The 24,690-nt window shown below is 40.1% G+C and overlaps 1 protein-coding gene across 8 annotated transcripts in view; it reads right to left on the reverse strand.

The window, feature by feature from the left end:
- marchf8 (membrane-associated ring finger (C3HC4) 8) overlaps positions 1–24,690 on the reverse strand; it is an 87,712-nt gene that overhangs the window by 4,181 nt on the left and 58,841 nt on the right. For 6 of the 8 annotated variants that reach the window (XM_008429607.2, XM_008429603.2, XM_008429604.2 and 3 more), the window contains 6 exons: positions 23,162–23,212; positions 14,498–14,577; positions 12,656–13,546; positions 5,322–5,502; positions 4,325–4,460; positions 2,383–2,397 (listed from right to left, as the gene is read on the reverse strand). In XM_008429607.2, the coding sequence (XP_008427829.1) occupies positions 2,383–2,397; positions 4,325–4,460; positions 5,322–5,502; positions 12,656–13,546; positions 14,498–14,577; positions 23,162–23,212 (1,354 nt within the window). The remainder of the gene's footprint in view (positions 1–2,382; positions 2,398–4,324; positions 4,461–5,321; positions 5,503–12,655; positions 13,547–14,497; positions 14,578–23,161; positions 23,213–24,690) is intronic. The other 2 variants (XM_008429605.2, XM_017309068.1) reach the window with 2 other exon arrangements.

Raw genomic sequence — 24,690 nt, forward strand, 5'->3', positions numbered from 1 at the left:
ATATATACATACATATATACCAGTGATGTGTGGTCAGGGGAGGGAGGTGAGGCAGAGCCTCACCTGTCATCATGGAAAAATAATACATAATAATACATTTCTAAAGATATTTTCACCCTGTGGTTTGTACTATGAAGTCCCTATTTTTCATTTAATTTAACCAAATCTGATGTTATTTTTCTTCAAAATCGCTGAAKTTTCGCATTTTCCCATTCAAATGGTTAGAATCGAAGCCAGTGAGGCAGCAGCTGAGCCTCACCTGGGATTGCGCAACCTCTCACTAACTGCACCGGTTGCCATTCTATGAGAGCATGTTCCTCCTGTCTGTACGTCGCCAATAAAATGGTTAAAAACATTTAATGTATGAACAGAATTTAGCTTATGTATTTAATGTACTGTGTTTTTATTGTCACTAACTGTGTATGTAACGTGTTTCGTGTGCTAAGGAGCAATCATACACGGCAGAGAACAGATTCGAGGTGAGGCAGGCAGTTCTCGTGCCTCATCGCTGGGGGCGCYCATGAACCCAGACATTGTGACTCCACAACTGCAGAGTAAGAGACAGCAACAGCCAGCTAGCCATACAGAAGAAGCTGCACTGATACAGAGAGCGAGAAAGACGTGGTTTTGAGTTGTACTTTAACGGTTTCTCCCTTTGCTGTTAAGCACAGCACGAAATTAATAATATCTACATGTGATGATTGATTGAGATAACAGAATTATTCTGCAGCAGCGGCGCGGCTAAGCATCACATGTTAAAGAATAGTCTTTTTGCCCTCCAGCATTGTACGCAAGCGCAAAATTTCTTTATGTAAACAACAACATGCAGGGGTCTAGTTTTGTAAATCCGATTATAATCAAGTCGGTGCCTCACCAGCTATGAACCTCACCGCACGTCACTGGTATATACATACCACACCTCAGATTTTTCTTTGTATAAAACGTAAAAGCAGTTATAACTTTACAATTATAAACTACATTGCGTTGGTTTGTCATATTGTATCCATAACATGCATTGAAGTTAGCAGTTGCATTCTGTCAAAAAGTTAAATTGAATAAAATCAAGAGTAATCAATACACTTGCTTTGCATTATAGTTGTAGACATCTAAGGAAAATATATGCAAGTTGCTAAGTTTTTTTTTATTTTTTATTAGTAAAATCTTACAACTCTTGATCATTTTCTCAGCATGCAGTGTTTAAAGTCTAGAGCTGCCTGGATTGAATCATAATTTAAAGGGCAAAAAAAAAAAAATCTACATGAGATGTAATACATGCATTTATTTTATTACAAGGTTTTGACAGATTTGAGTTTCAGTCAACCACCGAGACAGATTAAATCAAAAGCATAAATTTAATATTGCCGAACAGTCGGGTGTCTGACTTGACCCGCTTTTAGCAAAGATCTGACTTTGGAAATATAAAATTAGGGATTTGTGAACGCTACTGCATATCCTTATCTTCATTTCTAATATTAAAAGCTAAAAAAAAAGGAATGTTTTATTGGATGAAATACCAAAACTTAAAAAAATAAGGAGAATAGAGTGGAAGAACTGGACAGTATTTGTTGTAGATTTCCTACATTATAAAAACATTTTGTGTGCCCTAGGGGTGGTTACAGCATTTCTGCTTATTTATTTGGCTCCCACATGCAGCCTTAGGGTTTTTACACAATTGGAAAACATAAATATTTGTCAAAATAATACATGGCAGAGAACCTGAAATATTGGTCTCCTACAGCACAGCTAGTAAGGATGTAAAGCTTCAAGATGGAGTTATTAAGTTTCATCTTTGATGATAAAATGTTCATTAAAAAGCAATATTTACCTTACTTTCCTCTCTTGGGGAAAAAAAGGTATACATATTTGCAAGCAAACTATTTTGCCTTTATATATTTCTTTTTAAAAATGTCTTTACTGAGAGCAAAGCAGAATCAAAGTCAATTCCATGTTTGTGTGGAGAAACGCGATTCTCGTTCTGATGTTATTAAAAAGGCAAGAAGGCAAACATGGTAACTGCACGATTCAAGCTAAAAAGAAATGTCAGGCACTTTATTATAAACCTTGCCTGATGAAAATTTGTGAATGAAGGGAACTATTGAGTGAAATTACGGTCGTATGCTCTACTGACAGCCTCTAGTCACAATGTATAACAGAAGATAAATCGGTGTGTTCTTCGACTTTGTCTGGATTCTGCTAAAGAGAGATGCTGCTTAGCCTAAAATTAAGACAGGAAAGGGTAGAAAGAGGAGGAGGGGACAGGGTGTAAAGTGTAGCTGCAAAATAATTGGATATAATTAACACAAAGTTGACGGGAAGGGGGAAAAACAAAAAAACACAAAAAAAGTACTCTGAAAGTCAAAAGGCCAAAGTGGAAATGTTTACCTGGGATTCTTCGGGCTGCATGAGTAAAGAGAGTGTCACGTATTACAAAACACAAAAACAGATTTCCAAAATTAATATTAGGTCAAACAGTACAAGTGGTAACATCTGAGAATGTGTTTCATCAGGCAAAACCTGTTGCATCAATTAAAATTATGAGCAAATGTTTTAGGGTGCTGAACTGGGCAGACATATCGGATTGGTCATCACAGCTTTGAGCAAACTAAAGCATAAAAACAGCAGCAGAGGAGCAGCACTGGTGAGAAATTACTGTACATCACCATGGCGACTGAACCTGACAGTCCTCAGAGACTCGGACATTTCTGATTCACCAGGTTGAGCTTAACAAACAGCCTGCTGCTCCATCTGCACACCGTCTCAGAAACGCTGTATGGAGCGATGAGTAACAGGAGACGCACAGCCAGCCAAAGCCATAATGGCTCTGCATTAATGCATCCATCTACATTTTAAGTCCTGATGGTGCTGTCAATTAAGCAGAGTGCTGCTGTCTATTTGCTCAGAACGGATGCAGGAAGCAGCATGTCAAACATGTAAAAGAGGTCCTGACCTGCTACTTTATTTGATCAAGTGTCAAACAATCGTGAAACCCATTTCACTTCATTTTGCACAATTTTTCACTGGCCCTAGAGAAACGCGGGTTTATTGTTATTATAGGACAAAGCTACCCTCCTTTCTTTTTTAAAATCAAGAAATTAAAGGAGAGAAATGAAAAAAAGTTTAGACATGTTTTCAGAGAAAGGTTTTAGCTGAGAAGTTACCACAATCATGTCTGTGCACGTTCTGAAGAAAAGAGCAAAAACTGAAAACGAGGTGCTACTCTTAAAAAGCCCTCTTTACTACTGTAAAAGCCTACTTACTCACATGTGCTAAGCTAATTAGACATTCATTTTAATTGTGGCAAATTTTAATGAGTTAATTCAATTTCAACTACTCCATGTTACACTAATTTGCAGCTAATGTTAGTCATCAAAATTGACAGATACATTTTCGACTTGTTTGGTAAGCAGGTCAAGAAAAATGCAAAAGGGCTTCAACCAACTTCTTCAACAAACTTGTTTATGCTCTTAAGTTTTAAACAACAGTAAAGTCCCTTCATTTTTTGATACTATTTTGGTGAGGTAAGCGGTTATGATGGGGCAAAAATAAATAAGGCAAAACAATTTTTCACTCAACTAGTTTAGACAGTATCATTCAAAAGCAAGTATTAGATAAAACGACGGCCGTAAGAAATATTCATTTAAAAGATAAGTCAATTTCTTTTTATTTACAGACGCCGTCAGTTGCCAGATTTTATCCAGTGCTAAACTAAAGCCAACAGCAGCAGCTATCAAAATGACACGCGTCCTCGTCAAAATGCTCCCCCACCCCCCTGAATTATTACATTTGTTGTATGCTGAATAGTTGGTCAGCTGCTTTGTTCAGCTTTGGTAATGTACATGCATGTGTCACGACAACAGATGTAATTTTCCCTGGCACACACAGATGGTGCATAATGAATGCTCAGAACCACATGCTCACAAGTCATGCCACATTTGTCCTTGTGAGGATGTTTTTGCTGACTCAGTTTCTTCCTTTCACACCAACTCACAATGAACTGCCCTTACAAAACATCTAAACAGCACTCTGCCAAAACAGATGAGCATTTTTTTTCCCTTCACAAGCCTCAAAACAAACATGCCACTAAAAAGATCTTCATCTCTGCTGTGATTCTGCACACGACTCTGACCACAAGGGAGATTTTCATGCCATCTTTAGTCTTGTAAATGCACGAGTGAGTGATTTGAAGATTGTGGAAAAATCGCTTCTGAATGGTTCATTCAACACAGTGCATGGTCTAACACAGACATTTATCCAAGATTATGGTAAGTCTTTAGTGTGTGTGTGTGTTGTTTTTGTGTGTGTGTATATCTGCAACTCTGCTGACCAGTTTTAATTTCTTCTGCCGTTCTGTCGATGAGGACGTAGAGCGACCAAACCACGCAGGTGATTGCGATGACGTGGAAGGTGACCGAGCACATGATCTTCCTTCTCTCGCTCGCCGTCATCTGGAGTTTCTCCCACTGCAGCAGATGGGGAAACAACATGCAGACACAGAGCAGATGCATTCGTTTAAACTTGGCACTTTTTGGAGATAAAATACCGGATGTAAAACATTCAGCTGCTGAGAGGAAGACCTGAGCTACACGGCATTTCTTGGCGAGGTTAATAAGACGCAGAAAGAGAAGTGGCACACTGCAACCCAGCGTACTGGGGAGCAGCCAGCTGATTGCCAGGCAGCTCTGTTAACAATGCTGGAAAAGAGCCCAGCAATTAAAAAAAAAAAAAAAAAAAACGTAAGTGCTATCAGATTATTGCTGTAAATAACTGCTGTGCTTTTTGAAAACACCCAAATCCATTACTCCGGTCACGAAATTGTCCAATTGCAGGGTGGGTTTCATTAAAAGCGTGTCGCAGCACGACCTAAATCCTCAGTTAAAAGACACCTCACGCCGTGACCATCATCCCCATTTCGTCATGATCTCCTCTGCACGCTCGTGTGTGAAAAACATCAACATTCACCCATGGGGTTGAGGAGCTATTAGAAGAGCAGCGTTTGTTTAAGGCCTTTTGTGCAGTTAATGAGGGGTGGAAGAATTTTAATTAGAGTGTCCGGCTATCTTCAGACCACAGCAATTGATAACAACCTCTCAAAGATGTACGCTTCCTCTAAGCCGTTTCAAATGAATCATCTTCCTCCCTTACAGTGCCCTTCTTCAAAGCACACAGTCATGGTTGTGTTATCTGTGTGACAGATTGGAGACGGTTTTTCAGCTTCACGGCTTGCCAAATTAGTAAGAACATTTGGAAATGGAGCCAGAACAAAACCCTTGAGTGAATCTATCAGAAATGGAGTGAGGTTCAATGCATACAGTCAGTCGCACCTTGCGCAGTGGCTTGAGCTTTGTCTCCATGATGAACTCGTATTTGCAGAGCTCACAGCAGCGGGTGTCTGAGCTCTTGATCCACTGCTGCAGACAGCCCTGGTGGACGAAGCGCAGACTCCCTGTGCAGTGGCACGGTGTGATCAGAGGACTCTCGTCATCTCCTTCACAGTGACAAATCCTGTGAGAAACCAAACATATACAGTCAATGCAGAACCGGAAGAAAGTCGACTGACAAAAAGAAGGCAGAGAGCAAGAAGGAATCGAAAGGTAGACTCAAGTATGCAGAGTGCCATCTAAACGTAGGTGGCTACAACTTTCACAATTCAATTATCTTTTTTTTTTTTTTTTTAAACATGTCTGAGAAGTTATTGGAGTGACTGGAGTTTTTTCTGGATGAATTGACTGATGCAGCACCGCCAATCCAATACCTGTTGCTTCACTCTGCTGGGCTGAGCTGGGCTGCTAGCCTGAAACACTTTTCCCTCACTTATTTAATAATAAAAAAAAAAATCATCACCAATGTATCTTCACAAAACCCACTGAAGCAAATGGATGTCTCATATGAATAAGATTAAACAAGGAAGACTTGTTTGATTCAGAAAACACTCTCGGTGAATATTCCTTAATCTGGACTACATCTGAAATATAATGCATATTTATGATTCACATCAATTCTGTGCCTCAAACCCAATATTTTTATTTTTTTTTACATTTATATCAAAAGTTCACCATGTACAATGTTTTTACCCAGTGCTATGAAGCATTTAGAAACCGATTTGGCAGCTTGTCATTTTGAAAGCGAACTTATTTTTATTATCTTTGTTGCAAAAAATAAAATAAATAAATAAATAAATAAAAATAATAAAAGATTTAGTTTTTCATGTATTGGGCATGAAAAACTAAATCTTGCTACAAGTCAGTCAGTCTTATGTACATCTGTGTGGTCTGTCATTTTGGTTTGTAGCACACTGAACATGATGGACCGCAGAAAGCCAAGGAGAGCGCCGTCTCAGGAGCTGAGAGACCAAATTATTGACTAGTTTGTTGAAGGATGTAAGACCATCTCTACACAGCTACATGTTCCTGTGACTACGGCTGAGCAAAGTACCTGCATGGACGCAAGAGGAAGATCGATGACAAATTGAAGAAATTAATAATAATAATAATAATAATGGTAACAAGAGCGCCAATAACAAGAGATCAGAGAGAAACTCCAGGATCAAAGTGAATTGGTGTCAAATTGCATCTTTTTTTAGTTTAAGCCAAAGTGGACTTAATGGACACAAAAGGGGAACAACAGTCTGGACGGCAAATCAGAAAGGAAAAATGCTGTAATTGGCCAAAATGCATGATGGCAGGTGAAAAAGCTTTTAGGATACTGTCCTTTGGATACATCAGACAAAACTGGAGGTTTTTGACCAATCACAGCTCCATCTTCACCGAATGGCCCTAGAGTGAAACATGATGCAGGCTTCAGGTTGAATCTGTGGAGGGGACAATAAACTCTCAAGACCATCGAGGTATTCTGGAGCAAAATGTGCTGCCTACTGTCTGAAAGCTCAGTCACACATCATGTTTCCTTCTATAGTATAATGACCAAAACACACAGGACCAGGACACACAGTCAGGCCCAGTTTATATCTGGAGCCAACATGTGATCTGATTGTCTGTGGATATGTGTTAAATACAGATGCAAACGCACGCAAAGCTGCATTAAGGAATGTTTCCTCCAGAGCCAGTTGTGTCTGCATTGCTTTGTCCCTTTGAACACTAAGATGCATTCAAAGGGTCTTACCTGGACGAGTGTGGGGGAAAAAAAAACAAAACAAATCAAGAAGAAACATCCGTTGTCAAAACGAGTGCCACTAAGCAGCTATCTGAAATGAAGTACTCTTTTGAAGGAATCTTTGAGATAAAAACCCTCTTTATCCTCAGCGATAATGTTTTTTTGTAAACAGTTGTGATTTATTGATCCATGGACGTCAGGGGTGGGGGGACGAATGAGTCGATGACTTTCTCTCAGATATTTTTAACTGTCGTTCTAGACCCGACTGAACCTGCTGCAAAGCCTCTGGAGTGCCAAGTCACATTTGTGCATCTTTTAATGCATTTATGTCCTGCTGTGTTATTGGTTAATATCTCGTTTTTCCCCCCCTCTCATATCACATCCGTTACGTAACCAATTTAAGATTGTAAAAGTCTGTGGCTGACATAACTTCATAAAGTTGTGACTCAGATGAAACTCATACATGTTTATATCTGAACGGCAATGCAATTAAATGACAAAAAGCATCTGCGATGTTACAGGAACACCAGTGGTCCTGCTGATTTCTAATCTGACAACCCAGGCATTGCCATATCTGCACGTGAAGTGGTTAGGCGACATTTTAACGCCAGACAGACACGTCCAGTTTATCTGGGACGCATGTTGATAACAGTAATGATTGCTTTAAAGGGTTGTGGGACAGAATGTTAAGGTGACCATCATTTTGTCCAGGCCAAATTCATTCGTTTTTAATGATATACTTTGGGCCACGATTCAAAAGCAACGCTGGATTTTCAATGTCGATTCTCCAATTTTAAAATCTATATACAGCATAAAAATACTTATTTCAGTGACATTTATGGGTTTTTCATTTAAAGAAATCAACAATTTTGTCTTTGTAGGCGTTTCCTGAACTTTGTAGACCCAGACGATCAAGACTGACGTTTTTCCAAGTCCAAAATCCAGACTACTGAAGAAATCAGGGATCAGGGATTAGTCATCCATATTAAAGAGGCATTCTTAATTCTCTCACTTCAGTGTTGTGTGTGCGTGTGTGTGCAGATGACACAGACCGACAAGATTGTAGACGTGACGCACTCGTCCGCATGCGAGTCGGGGTCTGAAAATGCTGTAACTATCAATAATCAGTCGAATGGACGGAAACTGATTCGCCAATGCAGCGTATAATCTCTAAACTTTTCAAAGATGAGACGGCAGAAAAATCGATAAGATCTGCGAATGCTGTGACATGGACCAGCTGCTGGCCAGCAAGACGGTCACACGTCTCAAAGGAAACAGAAGAAGCTAAATGCCTCTCTAATGGAGAACAACAAGCCCCGCATGTCCACAGAGGCCTCATTGATAAACGGATCAAAAACAAACGCCCACAAGACAAATCAGTCGATTTCCCGAGCCCTCATTTCCCTCCGAGTTATATGTATGAGGGAGCGTCGCCGTCTCTGTGTGTTGTGGCAGGGAGCCACGGGACACAGAGCAAGGAGCAAGGAGCAAACAAACGGCGAAGGTGGAGATTGCAGTGGGAGCGCAGCATTCAGATGGGATCGCCTTTGTGGGAGAGGATAAGAAGCACATGCGCCTACACATGCTGGAAAGCGAAGAGAGCAAGCGGGACGATGCTTATTTGCAGCCCGGCCTGATCTGGCCAAAGCGCCACAAGATTAAAAGAAAGTGAACAAAGGCGGATAAAAATAGGTCATTTACCACAGAGGAGGAGGTGGAAGGAGCAACGGATTAAAGCAGAGAGGAGGTGCAATTAGCATCTCCAGCGGAGGCCTTTTTTATGCTCATGGGTAGGCCGCTTTGTTTACATTTTCCACAGATAAGATTATGAACTACAGACTCATCCTACGCATACTGTATTCTTATTGAAGTAAAGGGAAAACAAAAAAAACAAAAAAAATCAGCTCGGGGGGGAAATGGACCATGTTGGTGCTTGTGTGAAGAATTGGTGTTGGTTGACATGAACATATGAGGAATTATTATTCTGATAGCAATTTTCTTTTTTTAAACGTAGGAGGGGAAAAAAAAATACCAATTAAATCCCTACACCTCCACTTTAAGTGTAAGAGCTTAGAAAATAAAGAGAAACATATCTCTGGTCAGGAATGCAGCCTGTGTGCTAGCAGCAAACATGTTGACATCATTAAAGATAAAAATTAACAATTCTTGCTTTGTCATCCAAGGCGATGTGCATCTGTACACCAGCATAACCAGTTTGGAAAACCTGCAACAAACTCGACAGCATTTTTTTTGCCACCAGCAGTTCACTCCAGAAGCATTTAGCAGGGGAAGTTGAAATTTAATTTGCATCACTCGGGTAGCCACAGTACACCTTCCTTCACAGTCATTTTACTACATTAGAGGCGACACCAAAGTATGTCAACATGAAAATGTGAGAAGCAAAACAGAATCGGGAGATCACAAGGAGTACAAGCCGAGATGGAAACAAGCCCTGCGAGAGTACAGTACGTCCCCCTGCTGAGGCATTCGCTTTCTTCCTGTTTGGAACCTCATTCAGCTTCCTCATACTTTTCTCCAGAGGTATTCAAAAATGTCTGAGCTGCAGTTTCTATCACAGCGCTTTAAAATCCTGCCCTCTCTCCTGCTCGCATCATCAAGTGTGTTTTAAAATTTGGTTTTCAACCAAGAAAGACATTTTTTGTCGTTCAGAATTTTGAGGTGTTGAGCTTTGAGCGTACAAAGTGCATACTAACACGCAAATCAAGTAGATGAACTTGGATGCTAAAATTAAAAATCTGGGTTTTCTTTTTAACTGATTAGTTTTCCACCATATGCAGTTAATATGTATAAAGCGCTTTACACTGCAAATTAGCAAACTGTTGGGGCCAAATATGTAGGAGTTTATGTGTAGGTCAGTCGCATATATCCATCAACTAAAATAAATATTCAACTGAGTTAATATAATAGCTGTGCTTTTAAATAGAAATCCACATCACTGTTTAATTTGTGAATATTTGATGGTTGTTTATTGCTGACAACTGTTGGGCCAAGTCTATATTTGCAAAGAGGGTCTAAAGGTGAAAACGTATTTTCATACGTTTTCACTTTATAAAATCTCAATAGAGAGATTGAGATCTCTCTATTGATCTCAATCTATATCTCTAGATATAGATTAAATATCTATTTACACTTTTCTTTAACTTATAACTTGGTTATATTATAATGCTGAAGGTGTTTTCTGGATTGAATTACATATAAAGATGTTCCATGTCGCTGCTTATAAAGACCATGTTTATTTGTATTACAACAAGCTCTTTTTATATTACATATTAGTACTTTTACAATTGCAAAAGGAAAACAAAACCTACTGAGTGACTGACTTGACTGACTGAAGATGTAACGCCAATAAAATAATGCACTTAGGAGAAACACTGTTTTATTCCTTGTAATAGCAACTTTATAAGTAGTGTACCGTTTTCTACTAAAAGCCTGATAAAATATAAAATAAAGTCAACATTAATTGTTTTTAAATGTTAATGGAAAGATAACTGAAAAGATCTCTGATGCGTTTTTAGTCGTCTGGCAAGATGCGGAACAGCCCTTATGAGCTTTCCCAATGCTGCAATGTGTTGTTAATCAAGGCCTGGCTAATGATTAAAGGGGAAAAACAAGTTTGTGTACTTCCTCAGGTGAACCCGGGTCTTGGCTCACGCTCCAGGCCACCTGACAGAGTGGCTGGCACAGGGTGTTTGCGTTTGCACACGTGAGTACAGTCAGAGGCTACACAGCCTATTTGAAGCCCATAATCTCTGTTGATCTCTGACCTGTGTCTGCCCACATCTAAGCTGATGTTGCTTTTCTCCTTAAACGTAATGAAGAAAGAGCAGCGCAGGTACAGGAACACAGCTGAGGGAGGCAACAAAGACATAATTGCTGTCTGTCTGAGCTAAAGACGTAAATCTCTTCGGTCCAGTGAACTGTCACCGTATCGACAAACGGATGGTGTAACCCAGAGGGGCTCGGTGTCGTGCTTTCGGCCACTAATCATTATCTACTGATCAACAGGGTTCATGCAGCCGTGGCCTAATCTTCAATCAAATCATTCCCTGTAAGGCTGCACACAACCAGCCTTGTGAACCAAGACCTGTGTTAAACAGACCTATTGTCCACTTCTTACCCCAGAAACACGCTCCACATGTCAGAACTATTACATTTTCAGGACTGACCTGCTGCCCTGAGCGTTCCCACCAGCCCTCATTCTCAACTCCAAACGTCTTTGTGAAATCAATCACATTTTCCTTGATGCTATAGAGACACTTTACCCCACCATCGATCTAGTCTAAATGAAAAACTCTTAAAAACACAGCTTGGCAGCAGACCTGGGAGGGGGGGGGGTACATGGAAGAGTCTTGAGACAACAGCGCAGTGAAAATAAATGGAATGAAATGACAACACAGCCAACGTCTTGTTCTACACACAAAACAATCATGGTGGTTGGGAAGGAGATGTTCATGTTCAGCGATGTGAAAAAGTAATTGTTCCCTTACAGTTTTCTTTTGTTACACTTGGATTAAAAAAAAAAAAAAGTTATACAAGACAAAGATTTCCAAGTATTATGATTTCATTGATGACAAAGAAGCTATCCAAATAAAGCCCTAAGTGAAAAAGGAACCACTCCTAAAACTATCTGGCTTTCCAATCTCAATGGGATTTAATCTCCAACATAGACTATGACAGTCCAAATTATTCAATTTCTTCTTTTTAACTATTCAGAGGTGACTTCCTAGTGTGCTTTGGGTCATTGTGATGCTCCATACTGTGCTTGAGCTCATGAACTGATGGCCATACGCTCCTTAAAGCTGTGATGCATCTCACTACAACTATCATGTTAGCTGTGTTGCTGTCATTTTCATGCCAGATGTAAAAGAAAGCACACCTTCCAAACAAAGGGCCACTTCAGTCTCATCAGTCCACAAAATATTAAAAAAATTATTAAGATGTTTCTGGTGAATATGCAACATTTTGTGCTCTTTTTGATCACTTTATTACACTTGAATGCTGAAAACTGAATCAGATTAAGTCTGCAATGCCTTAAATTTAGTTTTTATCCTTTTCTGACGTCCTAGATGAGTCATTAATGTTTTCTTATGGCAATTCTGGTGAGCTGAGAACTCCTGCAACGGATCCTACTTAAGTGAATGCTTGATTCTACAGGTCTGGCTGGATGTGAGTAGCGAAATTAAACCAACAAAAAAAGGTGGCCAACTTCACTGAATGAAGAATTTAACAAAAGAGGCAATGGTGAAGACGATTTCAACAATTTTGAAATCAAAAAAAGGCAAACAAACAAAAGAAACCTAGAGGAAGGGAAATACTTTTTACTAACACTGAAAAGCTACGCTGGGTCCTTCTGATTCGCGGCTCCACTCTGAGCAGAGTTTTGGTTGATAGACACTGCTGGGCTGGGTGATTACACTACGGGAGGAGGAACTCTCCACTACTCCGTGGGTCTCTGGGGAGCACCGCCACATCAACTGTACGATGGAGGGTTTCAGGGCTGTAGACCATCCAGACAATCACCCACCTGCAGCAGTCCCCTGATAGAGAATAATGTGACAGTGGCCCTGATTTCTCCGTCAAAGGCGACGAACAGCATTCCAGGTCCGAGTCCTCGTCCATATAGCACAGCGGGGCTAAAAGAGTCCCAGACACGCCGAGCGTCTCCAGGGCCGTCGTCTGGCTCGCTCCCTTGGAAGGTGATTTACTGTGCTCCACTTCGAACACGCCGTCATCTCCTTGTGAGAGGAAGCCCGACTCTGTGCCTTCTAGCAGCGTGCTGCAGGACTTGGTGATGTGGAGGTGGGAGGCGTAGCTTCCCAGCTCAGAGCACTGCAGGCTGGCAGAGGTGGAAGATCGGGAGAAAGGAAGGAGGAGACGAAAGAAGTTCGAGCCCGGAGTGGAAAGAGGCTGGAGGAGACTGCTGGGGTGAGGAGGAGGAGGAGGGAAAGGAGGAGGAGGACCGGATGGGTTGCCCAACATGTATTTGTGGTTGTTAGTGAGGGAGGGGACAAGGTAGAGGGTGGTCCGGGTTGAAAGTGGAGCATCCCTGCTCTCCCTCTTGGACGTGGCGACCGGGTCATCTATGAGCATCTTGCCGTCGGGACATTGGGCGTGCTCGGGCTTCACGTCCAGCTCTCCCTCTGAGCATGTGCGATCTATGAAGTGCAGCCCGCGACAAAGGTTGTCCACGCGCTGACCCACGTCGTTCAGAGACAGAGAAAACCTGAGGGAGTTTTTAGGCCGAATGCCGACGGAGGCGGGGCGCAGCACAGACAGCCAGTCTCTCTGCTTGGCGCACTTGGAGCTGTGCAGGGAGTCTGCGCAGACGGTGGTCACTGAAAGACCGTCAGACGTTTTACCGTTGGAGTTCAACAGGACCACCGAAGTCTGTTTCTGAGTGTCCTGATCCTGACTGCTGTAGTGTTGGAGGTTTGTGTGTGTGTTTATGAAAGAGGATCATATGATAGACAATGGGATTAGAAAGTGGAGAAAAAGACAAAAAAAGAGAAATGGAAAGGACAATCATGTGCTTTAAAATGGAGAAACAACAAAAAGGAAGATGAGGTTGACTTTAGCTGGCTTTGACACATGCAAGGTTTGATCTCAAACTGGAATATCATCTAAAAGTTTATTTACTTCAGCACACCAATTCACCAAGCTAAACTCGTAATATATAGAATACATCCTTCTGTGAAATGAATGCAACCTTTTATTTAATAATGATGATCTAGAGAAGGGACTCCGACCACTGAGCAACATTATTTTTTTCTCCTCAGCTCAGGTAAAACATTTCTAATGTTTCTGGTTAAGATTGGCTTAGCTCAAGGAATGCACCAGCTGTCTTAAATGGACTTTGCATGAAAATCCTGTCAAAGCTGCAAATATACTTGCGGTATGTACACCCTTTTCTACCACAGATTTTCTTTCAACTAAATTTTCCATGAATATAGTTGGATATGGCAGCAGTCTGAACAGGATGCTTCTTCATAACCCAACATTGTAATTTGAAGAGAATCTGACATTGAATTTTATTTGGTTGTAAAGCACAATCATCGAAATTGACAGAATCACTCTGCGTAATGAAGCCATAACTAATTTTTTTGAGCAAGATTCCTAAAATAAAAATTTAAATGATATTCTGAATTACTGCGAACCAACTGTACATGATGATTTGATAAAATACACTTTACAAGCAATCCTAGGAAGTGTCACAGTGATGGTAAATAGCGTAAAAGTACAGGGAAAGCCAACATCGCCCACTGATAGGGAACTTCACCGGTAACGTATGCAGAAATAGATTCAATTTATGGCACTCGGGTATAAACAGCTGTCAAGAGTAAATAGAGAGATTTGAAGCAGTTTGTACCTGCAGATGTCCTGGCTGGACGGGGAAACGGACGTCCTTGAGAAACTGCATGGGGCGTTGACTGAGGTCGGGCTCCCCGCCTGGAGAACAAAAACATTCAGGGAAAAAGAAAAAGGGCTGTTGAAGGCAGAAAATGAAATCATGTGAGCATCAACACTCTATACTGTTACATAAACTTGAAATAACCCAGCACGTCGCACCCAGTTATATTTCTAGTGATGACTGTAGTTTGTCTTGTGGGGTGACGACAATCAGGCTGTCGGCTTCTGAATCCGATTTGGTTTTTCTTTTTTACTGAAGGAATGCATGTTGAATACTGATGCAGAGGATAAAAAGACGAGAGGGAGGAGGAAATTCCCAACACTGACAGTTAATCTATTGGATTAAAGTTGTGGCATGAATATTCTGTCTGAGAACAGAACAGAGGAGGTGAAAAAAATAAATAAATAAAAACTGGCACAAACGAGGAGAGATGCTGATGAGACGGAGAGATATGAACACATGCAGAGCTGAGGAAAGACGATGCTGCAGGTGGTGAATTTAGGACGAACATTTAAATGACAGACCTGAAGCTTTTATACTTGTGGAAAATATTGTAGAGTAAAAATATTCACACACAGATAAATGTTTTCCCAACTTCTTAACAAATAAAACTTCAAATAGGTGATGTAAACTCACATTTAAATCCGACAGAGTCAAAACTTTAAAGAGACGCGTGCATCATGGTGAACGTCTGAAATACCGTTATATAACTGGCTTTAATTTTACTTGCCCATATACAATACAGAGCATAATTTTCAGGTTGTATTAGTAAAAAAAAAAAAATTTTTAACCATGCCTGCACTGCTTTATGTTCAAGACAGAATACATAAAATGGCAGCAAAATATATTAAAGTTTACAGTTGTAACATAATTCAGGAGGAATGAATACTTCTACTGTGTAGCTTCTATTAGCTCTTTACCGAAAAGGAATAGTCACGTTTTTCGTGACAAAATATAAGCAATGAAATGATTACCAAACCACTTCAGAGCCAAGAGCGTCGCTATTATTCACCCAATTTGGAAGAAGTTAACACAGGAGGTAATTACATTTCTTTTTAACACAAATCACTGTGTGGTTCACACATAGCTGTGTTAGTCTTGGAGTGATTGAGGAGTGAAACGACGCAACTTGCACATCTTTTAAACTTGTTATCATACAGGTGTGTTAGTACCATGAATAGGTCTTCTCACCACTTCTTTTTTCCAGTTCTTACTTCAGTTTCACACAGTAGCGGCATTAAACACTTGCGTGTTTATTGATACAAATAAAGTGCAAACCGTGGTCTCGGAGTTTCAGTATCTGATACAAAGACAATTTCAACATGAGACTAATTTACCCATCGACTTCATTTCCTGCCAAAGTAAAATTTATAGCTCATTACCCAACATGGGTCAATAGAAAACTCGATGTCCAGCTACGCCCTTCAGCACGTGTAATCCATGTGTGCATATGCTGCAAAGTTATAATAATAAAAAAAAGATTTCAGTTCCACACCAAAGGCCAAACTCTTTTCTTTGTTCCGGTTTTCTTTAATTGTCCTCCAAGGTTACCGTTTCACCAAAATCAATTTGTTCCTCCTGCTTTAATATTTAACCGTTTTAGGTGTAAGAATCACAATAAAAACCTAGCTAATTAAAAACACTGCAGTGTGTTGTAAAAGTATTCATAGACATTGAGCTTATTCTCATTTTATCAAGTTAAATAAAACACAAATTTATCTTATTGGGATTTTAAAGATATTTATTTACACACGGTCCAGCTGTGTGATATTTAATCTCATAAATCCAGGATTTGTTTTGAAGGCTTTAGGGGTTTGGAGAACATTATTGCACAAACAAACCACAGAGAGGATGGAGAGAAAGTTGAGAAGAAGCTTAAAGCAATTATAAAACAAAATGTCAACCTTTTCATGGAGCTCTGTTTATTCCAGCATATGAAAATGCAAACTTGCATTTCAACTAACTGGATGCACAACTATCAGACAACTATTACAAATCTTTCCTTCATGAGAATCTAGTAAGAATGACGACATCATTAAAGTAGGGCTGCGCAATTTTAGGAAAGAAACAGATTAAAATATAATTTCTGAATATTGAAATGGAGTTATTTATTCCTTTTGTAGTATTGAATGCATTTATATTGCGATGATGACTGCAGTTAGAGATGCTGTGCAGGTGTAAAAAAAAAAAAAAAAAGCTACAAGTTCTGTCAAAACCCATGTAAGAAACGTAGCAAAAATGTGGAATGATCAAAACATCCGTCTTTGGTCTTCGTGCTTTCTGTGACAAAACTAAAAGTTCACATCACCGAGGATGCAAAGCCCCGCAATGAAGTCATGATGTTTTGAGAAGCGTGGAAGTTGTTTGGAGAGGAAAAAATATAAAATACAGGGAATTCCTGAAGAATAAAAGATGCTGTAGGAGACTTGGCTGGATTTAATCCTTCACGTTTATAGTTACTGCACTGATAAAAGTGCAGTAGACAAACATTCGGCCTGTGTAAGAATGCATCATGTTAGAATAACCCAAAGTCCAGATCAAAATACAATCCAGAAGCTGTGGCAAGTGCCGACGATGAATGTTTACGGATACGGTCAATAAAACCTGACACAATCTGAGCCTCTTTTGCAAAAAGGGGCAAATATTTCACACTCATGATGTGTGAAGCTGATAGCCATAGCCTGAAACACTTGCAGCAGTAATTGCAAAAAAGAAACGGGTGGTTCTGCAAAACAATGCATCATGTGGGCTGAATACCAACAATCTAAAAATATGGAAAGTTGAGCATTATTTTCCTTCCACTTCACAAATTATGTTCCACTTTGCATTGTTTCGAAATACAAAATGCCAAAACACACCGATACAAACAGATGATTTATCCAAGTTATTCTTTGGTGTCATGATAGCAGAAAGCTACTGGAGGTTTATAATTTTTTTTTAAAGCTTTGCTCCTTTTAATCATTCACTCAGTAATGTCACACATGCTGGCCAATAAATAACCAGCAGCGTCTCTGAGCAGTCAGACAACAGGGTGGGGAGAACATTCCTGAGATTTTAATGATTAACTGCCTGCCATCTGCCTGAATCTCCAGGCTTTTATACGAAACATCTCAACACGTGCCGTTTTACCTAAAACATTCTGTGTTTTAATAAAACCGTGTCCACTAACCAACAATGACGTTTTTTTTTTCCTAATCTCCCTCCTCGATTTCCTTCTTAATCCCCACATGTCACCACCTGCCTCGTTTCTCAAAAAGCGATGCTGGGAAGCTTTCTGATCGATTTTTACGTTCTTTGTTTGAAGCGAGCTGCAACCACATTTACTCAAATTTTAAAAACAAAAAACTAACAGGATTCAAAAAAATGACAGACCTTCAAAGAAAGGGGTGTGAAAATGACACAAACAAGATATGAAAATAAGAATAAAAAGCAAATAAATAAAAAAGATATTACAAAAGGTATCAGGGTGAACTTGGCCTCGTCAAAATTAATTTCATATCACGCCAATTTAAAAGTCCTATTGATGATTTCCTCAAGGAGAAAGCTGAGGCAGAAGTTATCTCTCCAGTCCTGCCTGTCAGTACGATTACGTAAGAGCCACTGATAAGACTCAATATCAAGCAAGCTTGGAAGAAGAATCATTAACTCTTCCAGATTACGTTGCCAGAAAAAAAAAAAAAGGCTTTGTCGGAGAGTTGCTCTCTCCGACAGCCGTTCAGCACTATCACTTTTATCTCTTTTCATTAATCTGTGTTTTTAAAAACTGTTTATCTCCACTCAAGGTCCCCTCAGCAGCCACTGATAAAAGCTGACAACACTGCTTCTCAGGGGGTTAAAATAACCAAACAAATATCATCTGGCCACCAGCAGGACGTAGAGGCGTAGTGTCGGCCTGTGTGGCCTGAAGCCGCAGCCAGCAGCTGATTAGGCTGGATTAACATCCATCTCTGACCTTCATGCAGATTCATCGTGAAACTAATTTATTACAGCCCTGCTGAAACATTAAGCAAACCGGAGTAAACAGTTCATTTATTCAGTGTTTAAATCTTCATTTTCACCGTCTGTGGAGCCCAGAAACTGCATCTGGCAGCTCAAAATGGCTTAAGCGTCGTCACATCACAGGTGCAGCGCCACAGACTAAAAAAAGCATTAATGAAACGTCACGGCGGTCTGAGCGACGAGCAATAATTTCTGGTGTATTGTGGGAAAGTCCTTCATCTCAAACCCGAGATGAAGTGAGGAGACGTTTAAATATTGAAGCCGCCTCTAGTGATTACACCAGGGCTGTGTAATCACTCAACCTGAGGTAGGCCTCGGTGAAACTCAATCACGGGACAGCTGCAACCTTTTCCACAGACGGCAGACAGGAGCCCAGACTGAGGTGCATTTTCTGGACCACTTCTTAAAATTGAAGTGATGCACTAACATTTTCCTTTCCCACTGAGACACATGAAAGACATTTAGGCATGTAATCCGGACAACTTAACAGCAGCAGTCGGTGTCGAAGGCTGATTTGTTTGATTGGCCAATTATTTCTCTGGCACTTAACACCGAATTATGTTTTTGTCTCCGCAAAGGTCCTGTGTGTGTGTGTGGTCTACAAAAACTGCTGTACATTTGGACAAGCCTTAATTGTGGCAGCTTGATCTCTATTAGAAGAGAGAATGCTTTAGCGTATTAAAAATTTATAAAATTGCCTGCGTGTACCGATTTTCCACATAGCACTTTCCATCTGTGTATTATTTGCAATTACTTCATACATTAGCCTGGCTTTCTTCCTGCTTTTTTTACTTGAATAGAAAGTACTTATTTGCCTGTGAGTGTGATTTGTGTTTTTCGGGCCTTAACTTTATATACCCTTAGTTTTCCTCGGCATGTAGAAAGTCCACCTAGCTCAGTGTTTCTGTGTTTAGCGGAGTCATTGATGTGACCCTTATACATTCAAGGTTCTGCTGGTGGTTTCTCCCTGTAATAAGTGCCACAAAAATGACCAAATCCTTCTGGTTTCCTCCACTCAGATCAAAGTTCTGATTTCCTAGTCGAACTGAACGCAACATGTGAGCCAGCATCAAAAACCTACCACAATTTGTGATTTTTTAAATTAGTGAAATCAGTTGTAAATACTAATTGAATAGACGGAGACTCTTTCTTTCCACCAAGGTTTGTTTTGTTTTCTTAGATAACCCTTCGAAAGTAATTTCGCAGCACAGCTGGTTTTTTTCCGCTGAGGAGCAAAAACTGCCTGATCAGAAAAGAAATCAAATAAGAGCCGAAAGTACGGTGGAGAAAATAAAACTGATTTGCAGAGAGTGGGGGAACAATTTACTTTACATGTAAGAGCGCCATCCCAAGCTGAAGAGAAAGAGCCTCGTGGAGATCTGGAAGGCAACGCTGTGCAGAATGCTAATGCAAACGAGTCTATTCTGTGAGCAAAACCTGCGGCTCTTCAATTTAAAGCTTCTCCAGATGCGTCGCCGAGTGTCAGTGGCAGTCCAATGAATCCTGAGTGGCTGCTTTGTGGGCTTATGAGGACTGTTAATAGTTTAATTCGTTCCCAAAACCATGTGGGAGGCATTGCCAGTTTCCTGGCTCTGTGCTAAACAAAGAAAAGGCTCCAGCTAAGCCTTCTGACCTCGCCGGGTGGAAAATCAACTCGTGCCAAATCGGTGGGCAATCTTCAGCCCACACCATGTGCTCAGATAATGCTCCAGAGGTGCTCCTGAATGTATGAGCGCGCTCAAATCTGACCACTTTCACAATTTTCTGATCGTTTTCTTTCCGACGACCTTTATAAGCACGAATTGAGCAAATAACGCAACAATAATTGGCTATATGACAATCCATTTTCATCCCATCTACAGCACCTTTATACCCCCACAGTGACAAGTCCATTGATGGAGGCAACATCACCCTTATGAAAGAGCATACCTTCTGGCTAAAATGTTTTCCTGTTTTCCGAGCCTCTTAAGTTTCTCCTGACAGGTATTCCTCTGGTAGCTTTGCACACGCCTGCAAAGCTGCAGGTTCGACGCATTACCGCAGCAAACTTCGCAGAAAACGTCAAGCAGCCCTTCGTCGGCGGGATCACAAGCGTCTTGTTAGGTCATCAACACAAAAATGGAGCAGGATGCGTCGACAGCATGAATAAATTCTTTGTGTGTGCGAGCGCTCAGATGCTCTAAAGTGAACCGTTGGTGCCAGGCTGTTATGAAATACTCCTCCCAGGCTGAAGCTGTAGTTATTTATACAGAGACATATCAGTTAAAGTAGGTCACAACATTTAGATAAAAGAGCGTTCTTTTCTCTCTTTATTTTTGCTGATCTGACACGATCTAATGTGATTTGGTTTGATTCTGAGCCATTTGAGATAATTCAGCAACACTTAGCCGTCCTTATTTCCAGCTCATGAGGTAAAGAGGCTGAAATTCAGCAAGGATTATTTATGAAAACTTGCATCTGTGGCACCTCAAAATAAGGCACATGTGTGATTTAACAGAACACATAATCAGTTCTGTATTTCACAGTGATTCAGTGTTGCAAGACAAATCAACTTGGCCTACATTTTGTGTTCTTGCTGCAAAGGGAAGATTTGAGTCGCTGCCAAAAATATGAAAATCCTTCGTCTCATCCTGCCAATAAAGCAGAGAGCGAGGAGATTTATAAATATAATGCATATATGAATAAAATCTCACTTCTCTACTCTTGCGTTTCTCATTTGAAGCAGCGTGGAGGAGACGCGGTTTTGAAAAGATGGTCCGCTGCAGAAAATGTATAATAATCCTACAACGAGTTGGACCGTTGGCGTCATCTGCTAAAAATTTTATCCAGTTACTGCTTTGTCTGGATTTCCAATTTAGTCCAACCTTTTCTCCATCGAGCACACTCACTCTTTTTTCTTTTCTTTTTTTTTAAACAGATGAGCGCTCTCGTCCATCCAGAGAACAATTAATCCCGATTTAAAACCTGTCCGTCAGTCGCATTTCCCTGAAGGGGGGAGAAGGAAACACCATCTGGCGGCACAACTGCTGGATATTAATTAAAGCTGTCAAACTTAAGCGCATTCTTAATACTTCATGTCTATCACTTCATTTAACACACACATTTGTCAGAGGAATGGTGGTCTAGGTAGGTCATTCAATGACAGCGTGTCTGCTTACGGACAAGCCGAGGAAATCGCAGTCTGAATTAGCGAACAGGAGGCCTCAAAGTGAGGATGTCATTAACAGCAAATTAAGAACTCAAAGTGTATTTTTGCATAAGTTCTTAACATTACCCACTAAAAATAATAAACACTTAATGCAGAAATGTTGGCATGCTGAGAAGTATGGCAATTTACTGCCAAATATGTGCACTCAATCTTGAGTCAATTACATTTTTTACACCATTTCCTTCCATTTAACTTTTGAACAATACTCTGGTACAACATTTCTGTTTAGCAACAACCTTTCGTGGCTTACGCGCCTTGATATGGGTGTTAATGGTCGACAACTCAGCAGCCTTACACACGAGTGATTATGTCTTAACTAACATATTTTAAACACATTTATGTCTTTAGAAATACTTTATACAGGCCAAACTTTTTGGGGGTTTTCAGTAACTGTAAACAACAATAATCTAAATTCACAGAAATAAACACTCGAGGTATTTAATTGTGAGTGTAATGAAGCCCCTGCCGATGACCGGTTAGCTGACTGCTGGAGATAAGCACCAGAATTAAAACTATTAAAGATATGATTTACGCTTTTTGAGTGACGGAAGTAAATTAACTTCTCAATTATATTTAAATGCATTAGGATGCCACGACATTTGAGCTGTTCATACGTGGGCATTTTCAAAATATTTTCAACTTCTCTCTTGAGAAGTTTGTTACTTGGCGTTAACCTTGCAAATATTTGTAGCAAAATCTCCAAGTACAACAAAAGGAGCACGTGATATCACCAGTGATCTTAGATAATGACCACAAAAGCACTTTCCTTAAATGAAAAATAAACCAGGAAGAAACATTATTCTGTCATGAAATTTTATGTTCAACTTTAATTCTAAATTGTGTTCAATCAAATAGGAAATGGCTACGTTTAACACAGCTCTGACACAGATGATTAGTTGAACTTATTTATTTTTACAAGCAGCCCATCTTATTAATGAAGCTGAACGCCGTCCTATAAGACAGTATTTATGTCCAACCACAACCATTACCCTGAAAATGAGCAATAAATTTGCCACTTGGGTGCACTAAATGCCACCTTCCTCGTGCCTAAAGAGCGAGTGGCTGGCGAATCAAATAAAACCGCTGGGAGCTGTCCCCGGGTGACAAAATAACTCCCGACATCTATTAGTCCAACTAAAGCGTTTATACTCTTAAGAGGCTCAGGGACAAGTGGACTGACACGGTGGCACCTCACTCAATACAGGAGGCCGGCTTTAGGTACAGTGGCATGAGAGGAAAGAAGAAGAGGAAAAAAAGGGATAAAGAAAAAGATTTACTGATTAGAGAAGAGGCCCTGAGTAGGGCCATGTGATGTGAAATAAGGTATTTTATCAGCTGTTTTCACTCTGTTAGCTCCTTCCATCTGCCTTCATCTTTAATTTATAGATTCTTTCATTTGTATGGTTGTCACTCACCTTTGATATATTGCTGGATCTGCTAGCTGAATGACCTAGAGGCTTTTCATTCTGTAAAAAAAAAAAGAGAAAGAAGGAGAAAAGCATTTTAGTGAGCAAATAAAACCACATTAAAAACAAAATGAAGAATAAATGCCAGTCAGCATGCACTTTTTTTTTCTTGCACTGAGAACACGCATCACATTACCATATGAAGCACATCTTATTTCTAATGAAAAGTGCTGCTAAAGGAGCAGCCTTCATGCACCAGATGCATCGCATTTTATAGAGTGAATAACGGAGGACTGATTCAAGATGCATCAATCAAAGCTCAGAGCTCCACTGGATCTCGGTTGCTTGGTGTCTTAAGTTCGCAAATCAACTTATTAAGCCACGAGACCAAAGAACGCCAATTGCATAACATATCGTCCAAACTCCAAATCAAATGGTGTCGTACTATTTGCATCATTAGCCAGGAAGCGGAACAAGCAAATTCTTCCAAAGCTGTCAAGATGCGTTACGAAGCTTTACCGATTCCCACTGTGTGTCCTCAGCTTGCATCAGAGGCTGGGATAAACAGCTGCTGGCGTGTCCCGATTCATTCAGGATCAGCAGTGAAGGTGGGCATGATTTCTTAATCAGTAATCAATCATAGTTGCGTAACGTGGAGCTCACATCAAAATTGACTGGACACATGAACGAGCATGCAAGAAGAGCTTGGCTGAGAGAAATTACCACCGTAGGAGCATTTTCTCAACATTACCACGTTAGGTGTGGGTTAATTAAAGTGTTAAAGGGGTAAACATCTGCTCTTCTATGCTTTCCACTCGCTGAACTCCTCAATAACTCAACATTAAACATATTAGTAGCACAGAGTGTGTGAAATTAACAGTGATCAGTTACTAAAAACTGATCACTGCTTATTTTCCCCACTATAAAATTTCTTCAAGATTTGAACACTGCATTAATATTTAGCTTGGGTTCAGTCTAGAGCATTTCCTTGAATTAATAATGCTGTACTTGCAGTAACAATAAAAGAACTGCCACCAATTACATGCATCAGCATTACAAATCACGTCTAAAACCCAACCTCGCGTCTTATTTGCAGCAGGCGTCCTTTATATTGGATAAAGCTGTCACTGATACATCCCAGCAAGTGCAGGTGGAAATCTGATCCATGAGCTAGGCTGCACTATTCCTGGCAGGGAGTGTAAAGTGTAAAATGAGCTTAGGCCCAAGGCTAATGTTCAAATTTATTGCCAAATACACCTAATGATGATTAGATGCTACAGCATTTATTCAGATATGTTTGTCAAATTTAGAGGAATCAAGCGGATTACTAAAAAATATGTTTACATACAATGAAATGGTTGATAAAATTGCAGTTTCTTATAGGGAAAATAAACATTTTTCTTAGGTAAACAATTAAATTCAATATTCTGCCATGAGTTTTGAAGCAACAGGAGTGTGCGATGGTGCATTTGTCTTCACAACACCTCAGACCAGAGAATAAAAACTGGAAAGATAAATATTGCTAGTAAAGTCTCTGG

Source organism: Poecilia reticulata, linkage group LG15 (genome assembly GCF_000633615.1).
Source record: "Poecilia reticulata strain Guanapo linkage group LG15, Guppy_female_1.0+MT, whole genome shotgun sequence".
NCBI lineage: Eukaryota > Metazoa > Chordata > Actinopteri > Cyprinodontiformes > Poeciliidae > Poecilia > Poecilia reticulata.